At 30.9% G+C, this 16639-nt stretch overlaps 3 protein-coding genes and 3 long non-coding RNA genes across 7 annotated transcripts in view; 1 reads left to right on the top strand and 5 right to left on the bottom strand.

Moving 5' to 3' along the window:
* Positions 1 to 16639, bottom strand: part of LOC124438779 — a 130883-nt gene that overhangs the window by 36827 nt on the left and 77417 nt on the right. The gene's annotated exons all lie outside the window — the stretch shown is intronic.
* LOC124437982 lies at positions 47 to 2265 on the bottom strand. Of its 2 annotated transcripts, XM_046987990.1 has the most exons (3): positions 2070 to 2265; positions 1910 to 1979; positions 47 to 883 (listed from the first exon to the last, which is right to left on the bottom strand). In XM_046987990.1, exon 3 carries the CDS (start codon positions 827 to 829, stop codon positions 248 to 250), a length of 582 nt encoding a protein of 193 aa, XP_046843946.1. In that variant the 5' UTR covers positions 830 to 883; positions 1910 to 1979; positions 2070 to 2265; the 3' UTR covers positions 47 to 247. The 2 variants fall into 2 exon arrangements, with proteins under 2 accessions (XP_046843946.1, XP_046843945.1); XM_046987989.1 differs by lacking the exon at positions 1910 to 1979.
* LOC124437995 lies at positions 2292 to 3014 on the bottom strand. The gene is made up of 2 exons (XR_006945935.1): positions 2785 to 3014; positions 2292 to 2623 (listed from the first exon to the last, which is right to left on the bottom strand). It is a non-coding gene; the product is annotated as an uncharacterized LOC124437995 (long non-coding RNA).
* On the bottom strand, positions 6644 to 7164 carry LOC124437998. The gene is made up of 3 exons (XR_006945937.1): positions 7038 to 7164; positions 6926 to 6976; positions 6644 to 6688 (listed from the first exon to the last, which is right to left on the bottom strand). It is a non-coding gene; the product is annotated as an uncharacterized LOC124437998 (long non-coding RNA).
* Positions 8796 to 12336, bottom strand: LOC124437968. The gene is made up of 6 exons (XM_046987964.1): positions 12082 to 12336; positions 11156 to 11729; positions 10917 to 10994; positions 10036 to 10122; positions 9684 to 9777; positions 8796 to 9592 (listed from the first exon to the last, which is right to left on the bottom strand). The coding sequence occupies exons 1-6, from the start codon at positions 12211 to 12213 to the stop codon at positions 8944 to 8946; spliced, it is 1614 nt and encodes a 537-aa protein (XP_046843920.1). The 5' UTR covers positions 12214 to 12336; the 3' UTR covers positions 8796 to 8943.
* The window catches only part of LOC124438005, a 15817-nt gene continuing 12858 nt past the window's right edge, over positions 13681 to 16639 (top strand). Inside the window, exon 1 of the long non-coding RNA XR_006945944.1 lies at positions 13681 to 13791. This is a non-coding gene — a long non-coding RNA (uncharacterized LOC124438005). The remainder of the gene's footprint in view (positions 13792 to 16639) is intronic.

Genomic DNA, 16639 nt, shown 5'->3' with positions numbered 1-16639 from the left:
TCTTACTTTGTTGACTCTTTTTACTTAAAAATCTAATTACACTCCATTAAAGCATTTTTAAACATGACTATCCACTTTTTGTCATATTGTTTATAAGTATCCCACTTTACTACCAAAGAACATGGCGGTGCTCACTTCCGGTGATTGTCGGCGTGACTAAAAACTTCAAAGGAGTGTCGCTTCTGTTTATTGAGTGCTATGATACAACACTAATACAGCTTTATTATATTCTACGATGACAAATTTGTTATAAGCCCTTTTCCTCAAACATACAATTTATCATTTCTTTCTTATTTAAACATTTATCATAAAATTCAACATTCTTAAAGTATTCTTCAATTTTTTCCCTGTTCTCATAACATTTTTCCAAAAAATTTTTAGTCTCAATATCCGAAGTACTTACTACAATACTTACAGTTTCGACAGGCGCATCAGCTTCATGAACATCTGGTGAAACATTAATCGCTGTATTTCTTTCTTCTTCCAAACGTCTTCTTTTAAAGTCTTCTCTACTATCTTCTTCCAACACATGCTCTTCATAACAATTTTGCACATCACGTTTTAACGCATTTTCTTTTTTCTTCGATGATCTATATTCATCAGTTTCATTCAACAATATTTTATTATATTTTTTAAATGTTTCAGAAAATAAAAGATATTTTTTTGATTTCGGTATAAAATCAGAAACATTCTTTGCATAATGTTTCAACATTAAATCAGCTGCCTCTTTAAAAACCTTCATAAATTTTTCTTCTTTATATTTTTCCAATTCCAATTCTTTCAACATAGTTTCACGGTATTGTTTCATCTCAGCTGATGTCAACGCCATTTAAAACAGGAATTTTTAACTAAATCTCGAATCGCAAATGTCTTCCAGACGTAGCTATAAACATAAAACTGCAAATGAGACTTGTTTATATGCTCAATTTAACAAACAAAAATGTTAATATTCTATAAAAAATTTACATATTAGTTACTGTTAAACATATATAACGTTTATTACATTGTAACTGATCGGAACTTGTTGCATTCTATGAATCAGTATGACCATTTTTGGAACTGTCGATTTATTTGTGCAAGTATTAGCTTTTATATTCGTTTAAAGCCTTGTCAATAGATCACAGAATGACGATCTACGAAAATATGCATAAATTGAAAAAACTCGAAAATCAGTTCCGACGTCCATACAAAGCGCTTCTTTATTTCAACAATTCTTGGCAAACGACTCAAAAATTTTATATATAGTTGTTCAAATTAGTCGATATCCGACAAAATAGATACATATTTATAAAATGCGCCAAGCTCTTTCAGTGACAATGCAATAAACGTTCTACATTCGACAGCAAGTAATAATTAACACGCCAAACGATATCGTACTTTGAACTTAAATATGTGTTGCGATCTCGGATCAATTAGAAACACTTCACGCGGCAAAATTGAAGAGAAGTACTCACTTTATTATAAGCAACGGTAATATTGTCAGAAAAAAATCAATAATGAATTGCAGCAAATTCGTTAAACAAAGTGCTTGTTTAGTTTATATTTTAGCCTGATAATGCGTTCTGATTGGATCATAGCCCAAAACGTCAACAACAGCGATGATTAGTTCAACATTTTTGGACAAATAAGCAAAAATTACGATGGCACTTATTCACCTTGAACGTTTGATATTTAGGGAAGGAAGCATAAGTACAAGAATGCACGAGTTGAAATATACCTCCAGAGGAGTATATTTTAAAGTTGATAGCAAAGTCCTTAATATTAATATTAAAGTCCAGCAAAGTGCTTTTAAAAGAGCCATTCAATACAAAAATAACGTATAAAAGAAATATTTATTTAGAAGCCTAAATAAATACCTTCTATACTAAATCGGAGTATTTGTACAGGAAGATATAAATAAGTTACATACACAAACTTTCGGCAATGAAAATTAACGTCTGACGCAATATAATTTTCTTAACGTTGTTAATATATACACCCTAAAAGAAATCACAAACTCAAGTATTTTTAAAGAATATCAGTCTTTAATCATGTAAAGAATACAATATAACAAAGTCTGGTAAACTTACAGATAAACCACTGATCTCCGATCACAGTCTCCAATAGGTATTTCAACAAGTGTATTTCTATAACGTTTGCCGTCAGGTAAGAAGCATCAATAACAACGCCTTGTTTGCAATGTCGTCATAAAAAAAGATTATTTTAACAATGTAAAAATTTCAAAATAACAGTAGGAAGTAAATTTTTTTGAAAAAATGCTTTATGTTATCCTTGGGGGGGAGGGGGGAGAATTTAAATGTCCTTCAAATGTATGAAAAATAAATAGAAAGTTATTACATAGATAGTAAATTCACCATATAAAGTGAACTATTTATAAGTCTAAAATAGCTTGTTAATAAAACATTCAACTTCAATTTTCTTTCTCCTCATCGCTACTTTCAAACTGAATAAAAACTTGTTCCGGTGGTAGGACTTGAACACCATTTATTGGCACATGATGTTTCTTTCTAAAACCGCTGTCGTTATGAGTCCACGATGAGCTGCTCGTCTCTTTATTAAATGAACCGACGTTTTTTCTACTTTCGTTTCCATTCCTCTTACGCGTCTCACCATTTCCTAAACGCTGTTTATAGAAAAATAGAAAATGTTGTTTGACTGTAGACAACATAAAGCAATGATGTGAAAGATTCTTGAAACTTAAGTTAAGTAAATAGAGTAGACCGATAGCAGTGCAAGGATAAGCAAAAAATATCAAATACATTTATTTATTTTACATATAAATACCTCTAAAGTTTCTTCATTATGCTTTTCTTGATCTGATTGACTTCTCTCTTCAACAACAACCTCCCTGTTTTCTTTAACGTTTCTTTCAAGTTTGTTTTTAAATGATTTATAACTACCACGGGAATATCCATCTGTAGAGATATCTGATTGGCTGTCGCTTGGCCGTGGAGGAATGGGTAAGAATTCAGAAACTCACTGCCACTGACAAGGCACATGATTTCTGGGTCATGTGATTTCTCTTCCCACTTTTTGTCGGAATAAATTGTTTGAAAATTTTGATAAATTTGGTCTTGAAGGCGATGATTTATAATCTACTTCTGACGCATCTGATTGTGAGCTGAGTTCAACGAATCACGTCGTCCACACGACTCTCTTTAGCTTCACGAGTTTGATTCGCTGATACACCAGCATTTTGAAGGGTTTCGTGAGACATTTCTAAACTGTTTCTATTGTCAACATTACTCTCTTCAACAGACCCCTGATCTTCTAAGCCTAAATTATGAACTTTGTCTGTTTTTACCTTATATTAAACTTAGCCCTTGTTTGCATCAATGTCAATTTCATCCAAAGTATTTTCTCTCATAACTTTTGTCAGTTTTACTGTATATGCCTCCTTAAGCAGCCTCTTTTCCATGAATGCTTGAATTGAAACATTGAAAATGTTTGTAGAAAAAGGAAATCAAGCGAAGTGATAACGGTAATTAATACGACAAGTTTTTTTAAAATAAACATGTTTCAACATCTCATGATGCCATCTTAAGTATATAAGAAAGAGTATATACTGAAGATGGCATCATGAGATGTTGAAACATGTAAACATAATTAACAAATAAACATATTTGAAAAGACTTGCCGTTTTTAGTAAATGCGCTTTATCAATAGTGCTTTTACGCAGTTACGATAACTGTGATTATAGAGTTGGTAGCAATTGCCAAACATCTGGGATGTGACCACCATTTTCAGCCAGTGTAATATAGACTGCAGTTTTCATTATTTTCTACAGAATCTTAAACAAAATTGTGTTAACAACTTACCTCTCGAAAAAATATCTTGAAATAATTCTCTCTAATAAACGACCATTAAAGTTTGAAAAACAGATAAACCAATAGCAATGGCAAGCGTAAACAGATCTTAAATTCTCCTTTTATTATTCCATGCAGTCATTCTCGAGACTCAGTTCAACAAGTAAATATTGACTTAGAAAAGATATCCTTTTTCCAGCCTTCAAAATGTGAAAGTAGCCATATTCTTTGCAATCTTGTACATTAATCCATGTTCTAGAAAAGTGAATAGAAACACGAAATTTGCCGATTCGAAACGAAGCAATTTTTGATAAATTTTTAGTAAAAGTTTTCGATATTTGAATTAAAAGTTTAGATTTGCAGACTCACACATCAGGCTTCGGACACCGGCAAGAAAAATGAAAAGTCATTTCATACATACGCAGTACGAAACTACGAAACTAGATTATTTACGATAATAGTTATCGTTAATAGACGATGAAATCATTGCATATTTCATTCGTTAAGGAAAAAACAACATGTACGCCAAACGGTGGAAGATTTTCACATAAAAACAAGCATTCAACAAAGTCTTGTTTAATGTTTAAAGTTTGATGTACAAGTACTGACCTGTAATAGTTTCACTTTCTTAGTAGATCAAAAGTTCTCACAGTAAGAACAGTTGTTGGTTTTGAACATTAAACACATCATAACCATGTTGACCAACATAGTACACCTTCTCACCAGTGTGTTTATTTGCTGTAAACTCTTTCTTTAAGTCATGGAACATTGGTCCTTAAATTCACATATCCTCCATATTTATCATCAATGTTGCCATCGTTGCTTTCCTGTTTTTTTGTTTTCATGAAACTCTAGGTTAGACTTACATTTCACAACATGGTCCTCGTTAATTACACGTCATCGGGAAAATACAATTAGCTACATCATCTACACGAAACGATAAAGTTTAAGCTGATAAATAATGTAAAACATTTACGTTATCAACAGAAATATAAACTAAGTGATGGTTAAGTACTACAGTTGTAAAGTAACTTTGAGCATCTTTAAGTTTGTGTTGTGGATCTGTTCTATCATAATCGCATATATCCTTCAAATTTTATTTAAAGAAAACAAAGTTTTAACACCCTACATGGCCTAAAATGAAATTCTTCAACCTTTACAATTCCCAACAGGGGTTTTATAGACTAAAGATTGCTGCATTGATGGAGTCAACGACAATAATAAAATCTTCTATAGTGACTGATATCTTCATTATCAGTGTCTGTCTCAAGGCTCATCAAAATACCTTTAATTTCACAGAATTTAACAGTGAATACATCCTACCCGAGATATTTCATAAGTCTGTTTTTTGATATTTATGTTCACCATTTTAAGGCTTTTTCCTTGAAAATTGTCTGCAAAAGAAATTATTTCTATTTTGAAGTTCTTAAATTTACATTCAGATATGATTTGGCTAATATCACCAACATATAAAATGTACATGAATATTAAAAGCCAAACATTTTACCACAATGTATTAATTTGTAATGCATTCATTTTTGTCCAAGCTTTAAGTCGGGAATAACTATAGAATCACAGTGTAAATGTCGCTCAAGTGACGGCAGAATCACCCAGTACTTAATTCTTATACTCTAATCACGAGGATATGAATTGACATGTCGCAATTCCTAAAATCACTTTCGACCACTTGCGATGCACTAAACGCGCGGTAAATACAAAAAGCTAAATAACTTTACATTTTATCTAAATTTTTAAATCTCATCAACACGCCATAATTTTAATTTTATTATTTTCATTTTAACTTCTTATTTAGATCTACTGGATGAAAACTGTAAGAAGTCGTGGCTTTTTCATGATTTTTAGAACTGGAAAAAATTTTCCTGTTTTTGTGTCTACCTGTCGTAGTAAAATGCTTTAAAGTCAAAGCAAACAGAGTCGACAAAGTTTCAAACATTCAGACAAAGATGGTGCATAGTGCAATTGACATAACCAAACTGAGTATGTAGGAATTACATAGAACATAAAGATACTGATGACAAGTGTGAACTATAATAACTAACCAAACGTAACATGAAGTGTTTAAGAGTTTGAAAATATTTTCATGCTTTCATGAACATTTAACAACTATGATAAACGTTCCTACTTTGTCAATTTTGAAATGTTTGTTTTTAGTTACATCAATCCTGTATTATGACTATTGTCCAGCAAGATATGAAATGAAACAACATACCAGAAACAAGGTATGTTTCTCATTTCAGGGTGATAGTTCAACAAACTTGTAACGAAAATTGTGATTCACTTTTCCACCTTAATTCACAATTTCACACCCTGAGATTCATGACCAGTGTAAAATGGCCTTTCAGCCTAGTTTATCACAAAAGAATATCATGCCTTTAGTAAAGTGAAGACAGTACATACATGAGCAGTGCATTCATATTCAAAAACTGACAAAAGTCTGTTTTGATCAATGACAGTTGCCCCACAAAAAAACATTGTTGCAATATCAGTTCATCATTGATAAATATATACACAAACCTTCATTTTTAACAACATAAACAATGACGAAATATGACAAAATATACAGTTGAAATAGCCAAATCATGTTACAATGACAGGAATGTCTTCAGGAAAACTGACCTGAAATTAGCAAATACTTGATTTAAGAAAGTAAAGTGCAGTTATTGTTTGACAAATATATATTGGCAAATGATACATGCTTAAAACTGATCAACTATATAAATAGTCTTCAATACATCACAAGTGTATGATGTCAATCACCAACAACTTACATACAAACCATTCACCTTTCCTTGAGCTTTAAAGATATAATCACAAACGGAGCATTCTAAAACACTTCTCCAATTCTTTTCCAGAAATATATCCTGAAATATACATGAAAAACATCATATGACATACAGTCACCATTTTTAGTGGACAATAATGTTGCGATAAATAAATGATTGAGGAGACTGAAACTATTGCATTCAAATGACACTTGGTAACACCTTTCTGATATCAAAACTTTTAAAATTACCAATACCAGTGAATATCACACAATTCTCATGACATTTTTCATTTTATCTGTGCATTAATCATGTCACATGATAACTTCCTTATACCTTCCCTTTGTTCAAGCTTTCCTTCATACAAAACCAGGAAAGGAGCCAGTCCTGGAGAGGAAATAAATATGTAAGTGATAACTTTATAACAAATACGGCAATACTTACTAACCCTGAGAATCATTGTAAAATACACAAATAACCAAACCTTTAAAAAGTTCGCAACATAAAATGATATTTCTCGTTTATTTAAATTAAAAAATGGTTATAAAACTATTTTCATTTAAGTTCATTTCGTAAATATTTATTATATTTCTACTAACAACGATGTTTCCATTTAAAAAAAATTAACATTCATGTTACTAGTCCCCAGTCCACTTTAGACTCACCAACATTACCTTACTTATCTTCAGTTGATGTCAGGATTTTCTTCTCCATTTTTAATAAGATGACCCATGTCCTCCATCCCGCACGCCTTTATTTCTTTCATAAGTAGTAGGTTCGGCAAAAAGGAAGAAGCTCAAATCGAAACCACCGAAAACATATCCTTCGCTAAATTTTACGTTAACAAAGTTGTCACCCGATTCAAATAAATCCCCTTAAACGAAGAAGTTGAAATCTAAGAAATCGATCAGGAAATCATGAAAGAAAAACATTTATCACTCAACAACAATGATTATTTATAATGACCAATGACATCACCCACGTTTCGATAAATTTACAAAAATTTACTAAGGTTTCGTTCAATTTTATTGCTCTTGACGTCACAAGGTTACACAAACAAGTTACAATAATGTTTATGATTAAATATTTAATTGCGACTCACCCCATCACGCATCACCCCACACCACAATAAACGTGCTATTGTTCATCTACAAATTTACTTGGGCAAAGTAAAAAAGCTGTACTGCAATAATGGTTAACTTATGTGATGTCTTTCCGGATTTCGAGGCTGAAACGAACAAAGGTCCCATGAAATTTCACCAACTCTTAGGAGACAGACAATTCAATTAGCACGCGCTAAGAATCATCAAGCTAACTCTACTCAATTATTTGATGTAATTTTTGTCTGAACATAGAAGGGATTATAACATACATTGTTTATGCCAAGCTTTGAGAATTGGAAGGTAAATCCTTCCGGCAGCTTAGAATTTTGAATCGTGAACTCTGTATTACGAATTTATAATAATCGTGGAAACTCCTTTTGATATGAGCACATATCAACGTTTCGTGAACATTTTTTCGAGTAAAGATATTCTCCTACCTTGACAAGATGAATGCTCGTGTCGTTAAATCACCATATAATTTGAGTCCTTGCAAGAGATAGCATTCGTGACAAAACATTGAAAAAAACATAGTCGTATTTGACATATTTTAATTATAAAAATTATAAATGAATATGAAGTAATGAAAGTACTCAATTAATTTACTCAGAAACTGGTGTCGGTAAAACTTGACTATTTTTTCTTCTGTACCTTTAAATTAGCCACAGATGCAAATATTGTTCTATAGCTGTATTTAGTTGTAAAATACAGCTCGATCACTAATAATTATAATCTTTGAATACACCGTTTTCATGATATATAGCGACGGAAATCATGTTGAAGATAAGGACATTACTAAAACAAGTTCTTAGCTACAGTAGGAACTTTCGCAAAAAATAAATAAATACATAAATAAATGAATAAATTCTAAACAAATTGATACATGTAAATAAAAATGAACATAAGTTAAATGAGTACATAGGTTTTAAATGATGCATATACATGTTGTTCATCACAAAGAGTAATCATTTAGTGCCATGAAAAGTCTTTGAAGGAGACATTTTCGAGAAGTCCCAATTTTTCTAAACCATCTTTTAATCTCATGCAAACATAATACGTCTCTTTTTTTCTTGGTCACTGCAGCAACTCCATACACAAATGGTATCTTTTTGTTGTTTTCATCATAATAATACACTAGGCAACCAGAATCTCCAGGCCGGAGGAATTCGTTATCACTCTTTACTGCCACTATGTCACGAAACACTTCTTTGTTGCTGTTGTCAAAAACGCTACGACTGAGGTCAGCAATTTCGTTCAAGCCAAACTCGTCGCCAACTTTATAAACTTTTCATTTTCCTTCAATAACAAATTATCAAACACAGCATCGAAAGAACTCGGCATCTCTATTTCAGCCGCAGTAAAGTTATCTTCTTTGTCATCAATTAAGATTGCCATGATGTCGGTTTGAAGATCAAATGAGTAATGAAATAGCTCGCCAAGAGGTATTGTTATGCTGTTTTGATGAGTATAAGAGTACTTGTTTTTTAGTAGAAATTTCTTAAATGCCAATTTATCATTTTCAATTTTGTCTCGAATGTAAAAGAATTGATTATTCATTTGTTCTTTCGGAACTTTTCCATATCCAACATGAAGACAAGTCAACGCGTAATGTTTTCCATCTTTACAGCTGAACAGAGTCAACGTGCCACGGGATTTTTCATTATGCTCATTATTGCGCTTTGAGAGAACCATGATGTTGGATAGTGGCCGAATTATAATGTCGTCTGACGGGTTGACAAAACGTAATTCAATGTATTCTGAAGCATTGCCGTCAAAAACCTTATTGATTTCTGGTTTCAAATCAATCTTTTTCATTTTATTGTCCACTTCGAGGTACAAATGAAGATAACGCATCTCTTTGTTGGGATAGGCTATGCCATATTTGCCACAAAGCCAAGAAAATCTGTGAATGTGAAAACGAAAAAATGAGCATGATGGCGGCTTGTGAAGCCAAATGAATCAAAATTATACTAAATATGATAAGAAATCATTACCTTTTCAATTTTTCATGTACACAATCTTTAATTTTGCAACCTTTGGTTAAAAACGTATTTTTAAATTCAGTCGTGTTGGGACGGGGAGCTTCATCTACGAAAAAAGAAAATCAATGCATTATATTATACGGTTAATACATCATAGCAAGATAAAAGGAATACTTGCTGAGTTATTTCGTTGTTTCACTCTTCATTACATCTCACATTTTTGACCGTTAACAAAAGTATGTGAATAAGGAAGATATAAACGAATCTGAATGGTTACATTGCATTCTTGTTTGTACTTAACATTTCAAAAGGCAATAAGGATTACGTTTGTGTAAATATTTGCATATAAAATTCCATTACTTACTAGGTCCTGATGTAGACTTTATAGCTATATCAGCATCACTGTCATTATCATTTGGTGGATACAGCAGAGATTTCTTTTCCTCAGAAGCTGAAGCAGTGTAAATTTGAAACATTTAAGAATGATAATATTATTAAAAAGTATTGCAACAAATGTAAGCTTTTATTAGTTAAACACCGCACAAAAAGAAAGTTCCCTTCTGGCTACTTAACTTTTTAACAGATTTTTGGAGCTGTAAATGGTTGTTTGTTTACGACAAAGTGTCATATATTTTGTAAACAAACTTGATCATACTGATTTCGTCGTGACTGCTGTGTAAGATGGTCTTACTATGAAAAATCTGAGTGTATTTTTACCAAATCGAAAAAGGATCTTCAAAAAATTATGTTAACTATAGGCATTTGGTTATGCTATCGAATGGTACACAGTACTATTACTTTTTACTATAGTATGTTTTCCCTTTAATACTTTCTACATTTAATTCACATTATTTATAGTTTCACTTAAGCTTAAAATCAAAAGTTCAGCATTAATGCATACGACGTAAAAGCATTAGCTGACTTAAAGCAAAAGATACGCAATATTTATTATTGCATATGTGTTCTTTACAGGTTTGACAACATAATAAGCTATAAGTTTCATTTTACGATACGATGATTCGTAGGTACTCTTCACTATCTTTGGATATCTGACAAATCGTTAATCTCGTCTAAAGATTTTTGACTATTGCTTGTACTATTACACATGCTTGAACCGTTTTTATCAGTCGCACAAAGTTAGGAAACGATGCACCAGATACAAGTGGAGAGATTACGGTTTTTGGTAGAATATTTAAGAAAAGTGACACGTACACAGAATTAGTTTGTTGTTACATAGCTATTTACCGTTAAGATCAACGTAATCAATAACAGCTTTGCTTTTCTTTCCCTTGCCTTCTTCACGTTTTACAGGATGTGCACTGTCTAAAAAATGTTTGCAACGGCAATATACAGAATTAAAAACATACATGCATTAAGTACAGTAAATGAAGAGGAGAATTAGAGTGAAAATAACAAATATAGTGTCATGGACCCCTAATTTATACCTTGGCTATCGAAAATGGAAATTCATTTCTGTGTCTTACTTGCGAAATGTTTCTTTAGAGCAGGTCTTATGGTTCTGTGAACTAGAAGAGGCAGTTCCATAAAAAGTCGAAGAAAATACTCTTGATAGTTTCCATCTTTAACACATGATGACAGTTGTGGACGAGGTTTATCATGCCAATGCTGGCGAACGTTTCGTAAAAATCTTAGGCAACCTAACCATGTAGAGTCGTAGGATACTTTATTGAAATGATTAAAGACTTCAGGATCGATACGGTCCATCCAATCTACTGAAAGATTCAACTGCTCACGAACATCTGAGGTAAGAGAATGTGAAGATGATATCTTTATTTCTGGTTCATTCCCAACATCACACAGCAAATCAAAATTCTCTTCATCGGTTTGTAGATAAGGGTGTTTTAACGCTTCGTTGGCCAATGGTCTGTCTTCCGGTTTTAGCTGTAGCATCCACGATAAAATGTCTTTGAGCGTGGCATCCATGATTTCGTTCAATCCAACTGGGTTTCCTTTCAAAATGTTGTCCAGTCTAAGCCGTTCATCTCCAAAAGGATGTCTTCCCTTTGTTGCAACATAATAAGCCACCATTCCGGCATTCTATTTTCAATAAAAAATGGAGTTAACTTATTTGTTAGTTGCAAAAAATACAATTTCAAATACAAAAAAAATCAGCAAAATGTTCTCCAATTAAGAATCGTAGCCATAAATTTTTTAGAGAAATCTAAATGAGAGACATACAATCGTAAAACCAATAAGGCAATAACAACAATCAGTTCATTATCATACATATACATATTTTTATGTTTTATACAGAACAATTTGTATTTACTGTACAGTGGAGGTAAAGAAAAAATTTATTTAAAATCATTATCACTAGCAAACGCAACATTCAAATGTAAATAAAACATTGAGCTGTAGTTAGACCTCTAGCTCCACTTCAAGAACCTACCATAATGTCAGACTCTTTTTTGTAACGAACTTTATTAATTGTATCATCTGATGCGTCATATGACTCTGGAGCTATCCAATATTTAGCTCCTCTTTGTATGCTCCAATGTGTCGAAGTTTCATCAGATAACATATGACTTATACCAAAGTTAGCGATTAAAAATTTCCTTGTACATCTCGAAGAACGTTTGATGGTCTTAAATCCCGATGAAGAATAGGACGCTCACCGCTGTGAAGATCAGCTAAACCTTTTAAAATCTGCTTAAGAATTGTAGGAAGTGTTTTTTGAAGATATTGCAAAGTAGAAGATTTCACAAAACTTTCTAACGATTCTTCACACAAATCTAATATCAAATACAAATAATCTGTGCCTGGTTCTTCTTCAAGATACCAATAATTCACAACATAATTTGAACGCTTGGCATTAAACTCATTCAAAATATCTTTTCTCGTTTGGCCAACTCCGCACAGTTATCGAAGCATCGTTTTACAGCTTTTCCGTAACCATCTTTTCCGACCAAGGTAAACACGAGTTCCATCACTTCCTTTACCAAGCAAAACTCTTCAGAACAAATAACCTTTACACCATTTACAAGTTTAACTTTTCTTGATTTTTCTTCCATATTCTTCCATCATTCTGAACTTTTGCTGGTGCATTATTGATTTATCATAACATTTCCATGGTTGAGACAGCAATTCTTCAATTAAAAAAGTAAAGTAGACTATTTAGAAAGGAATAAATCAATGTAGCAAGAAGCAATTTAATTTTCTAATTATACGCACATCAAAAATGTGCTTATTAGACAAGATTTGAAATACCTACACCGCTTGCCCGTTAAGGTGAACTGACTTTTATATTTAGCTACTAAATAATAACATAATAACATAACAACATGTTTGCCTTTGTTTCAGTTTATTTATATTAACAGCGTATTTCCCTGCTCCCAAACACACGGATGAGGGATATTTAGTTCAAAGGACGTTGAGGGAGTAGTTAACTAATATATATATATATATCATCGCAGGCTCAAGTTTTTTTATTATAAAATGTATTATGTCTAAAAATAGTCATAATACATCTTATAATGAAAAAAACCGGGGGGATCGTTTTTGAGGCAGTCAGCGGTAGTAAACATAAAAATAGAGAAGGGTGAGCCTGTGATAATATACATATATATATTACAATAGTGGATAAGAGTAATATAAAATATATAAACAAGAAGATTTTATAAAAAAAGATATATTTCAAATATAATATAATATAATATAATATAATATAATATTAATTACATTGATGAAAGTCCAAAGTCCAATTTTTTAATGATAATATGGAAAGTTCAAAGTCCAATTTATTGATGATACAAATTGTCTCGCTTCAATGCTTTATCCACAATATAAAATCGATAAAAGGAATCATATAATTCACCAAATTCAGTATCCCAAAACCATTTAAGCCAATCTTCTATTTGTAAACAAAGACATGGATAAAAACTTGATCCAACTTGTATGTTACACATTCTAAATTTTGCCAAAGTCCAATTTACTGATGGTATAAATTGTTTCGATTCAATACATCATCGACAAGAAAGAAACGCAAATATGACTCAGTCTTTTCACCAACTTTGTCGTCCCAAAACCAATTAATCCAATCTTCTATTTGTACACAAACGCATGTAAAAGAATTTGTAGAAGATGGTATGTCACACATTATGTGGTTTAGTATTTTCTCTTGTATTTTGTCTTGACGCATTTTATCACTTTTGAACATATGGGGTATAATGACGTAAAGTCAAATACGCTAAATCTCTCAATCGATTGTAAATCGCAATATATTCATCTTCACGTCTTGATGTATATATAAGTTTCTTTTCATCATGTAATAATACCATGAAAGCAAGCCTCACAATGATTACTAGTAACCAATCATTGTAATGCTTCCTTTTATGGGTTTTTTATTTTTCTTTTTATATAACAAACATTTTTACTCAAATAATTTTATTTTGAATTAATAAAATCTTTTGTTTGTCTTTTTTTTTCTTACTTTATATCTTTTTTCTACTTTTCATACATTTCTTTTATATTAAACTCAAATTCTATTCTTAGATGATTTATAAATTCATCAATTTTCTCTGTAAGTCTTTCTTCAATTTTTTATTTCTCCATTTATTACTGGTATTATTTTGTTAAATTCAGAAAAACTTTTGAATTTACAGAAGATTCAATTTCACAATAGATATTTTGTACATGTTGATTGCTTACATATTTTAGAGGAGAAATACGTGTGAATTAAAATTATTAAATTCACGAAATGTTGGCGGTTTTCCATATGAAATATTTCCAAAACCACCATATTTTTGGAAGGGTTATCACATCATTTTTCCATCTTTCTTTATCCAATACCAATGTGGTTATCTACTCTACATTGATATTAAGGATTTATATATTACACTTTTTAGTAAATAAATAAAAACATATTTCTATTTTTTATAAAAATTCGAATTTCTCAATTTTTCATCATATTTCTTTTTTATTTTTAAAAATTCGAATTTACCTTTTTATCACTCTTTAATGTAAAATCTTCAATAAAAGATTTATTTTCATTTGAATGTTTTGCTGTCTAATTGATAATGGCAAAATCTTCAAATCATAGCATTACTTTTATATTTGAGCGATGAAGATTTTGATGAAGAAAAAGATTTAAGTCAAATTATTATGAAATCAGAATATATATCTAAATTCATTGATGGTGGTGGAATGATTATTTTTAATAAAGAAATTGAAGATGGAAGAAAATTTAATTTCAAATTATATGATGAAGGGATGATAATCAGCGAAAAAGATAGTATTGACATATTTATAGAAAAATTGGAAGACTACTTTTATTATCATGATGAAAAGAATTTTATAAACATTACACAATTGGATTTAATTAAAGTGTTTTATAAAAATATTATTGAAAAATTGTAATAGTAACTATATGATATATATAAGATGGTAAAAGTAGCGGATATTGCATAATATAATTTCTTACTGGTAAAATGACTGTTTTGTACAGAATTATTGTATTAATTGCTGAAATTTCGGAAAATGGTTGCGGTCTTCAAATGCAAATTTAATATGGATAAAGTATTATATATATCACCGCAATCATCATGCGACAACCAGATCGCTTCAGTTTACCAGATGATGTAGAAAATATATTTAAGAAGACGAAGTTTGATTGACATTTGAGTGTTAGATGTTTAGTATCATTTCTTGCTGGTGATAATGGCGGATTGGCGAAGCAGAACTATAGTATTTTTCTTAACTCCTGATGATGATGCTGATGTTGATATTTCGAATAAAGTGTTTCTATCTTCAGATGTTATTTTGAGTTGGAAAAAGCAGTGCAGGGTTTTTGATGTTATTGATGAATGTCAAGAAGATAATTTAATAATGAATTTTGATGCAACTGAAAAGAAATATATCTTTGAACAAAAATCACTTATTGAAGCATTTATTAAAGTATTAAAAAATATTTGGATGAAAATGATGATAATCATCAACATTTTCGAACAAATGAAAGTAGTTATGAACAGTAATGTTGAAAAATATTTTCCTATGTAGCTGAATAGGTGAAGATGTGTGTATATATATAATTTACCCCTCCATGTAAAAACAGATTGATGAAAAAATGTCTCGGATACAGAAGTATCAATGTATGTTTACAAATTGTATACACTCTAAAAAAAATTGTTCTTTTTATTTTAAATGTTGTGAAAGATTTTATCCATGTCATCATTGTCATAATAAAGATCATTTTTGCAATAAAAAAGTCAATCCAAAAGATATTTCCTGGATAATGTGTAATTATTGTGGATTTGAGCAAGGAATTCATCAATATTGTTTCAAGTGTAAGAAAAAGTTGGCTGATTATTTTTGTGACAAATGTAAGGTTTACGATGATTATTCGAAAGATCCTTATCATTGTGTAAAATGTGGTGTTTGTAGAGTTAAATTACATAGATCATTTCATTGTGATGCTTGTGGATTGTGTTTCGAAAAGGAAAAAGGAAAAATCAATATCATATATGCAAAACGAACATGTTCAATGTATGATATGTTTGGAAGATACATTAACTGGAATCGGAATGTTAAAATGTGGTCACAAGATACATTTTGATTGTTTGACACAATTATTATTACAAGGATTTTCTAACTGTCCGATATGTAGAACTGATTTATTAACACCAACAACCATTCCATCAATTAAGCGAGCATCTTTAAGAACCGTGTCTGGTACAACCTGATACTACCCTCAATAAAATACAAAAACATGAATTTTTATTATATGAAGTATTATATAAAGTATTAGATGAAGTATTTACAATTTGATGTATATATGAATTTTAAGACATTTTTCTAAAAAATACTCCATTGTGTTGTTTAAATTAATTTCTTGGTTGAGTTCTTTTAATTGATCAAGTAATTTTTTCTTCTCTCAAACAGATCAATTAAAAATTGGCTTCTTCCTCATTTTTACATATTATATTTCCTTTTTATAAGTGAATAAAATTGTT

The sequence above is a fragment of the Xenia sp. Carnegie-2017 genome, unplaced genomic scaffold (assembly GCF_021976095.1).
Source record: "Xenia sp. Carnegie-2017 unplaced genomic scaffold, XeniaSp_v1 HiC_scaffold_19, whole genome shotgun sequence".
In the NCBI taxonomy this organism is placed as follows: domain Eukaryota; kingdom Metazoa; phylum Cnidaria; class Anthozoa; order Malacalcyonacea; family Xeniidae; genus Xenia; species Xenia sp. Carnegie-2017.
The sequence above is the reverse complement of the archived record's forward strand: the minus strand, read 5'-3'. Positions and strand labels throughout refer to the sequence as shown.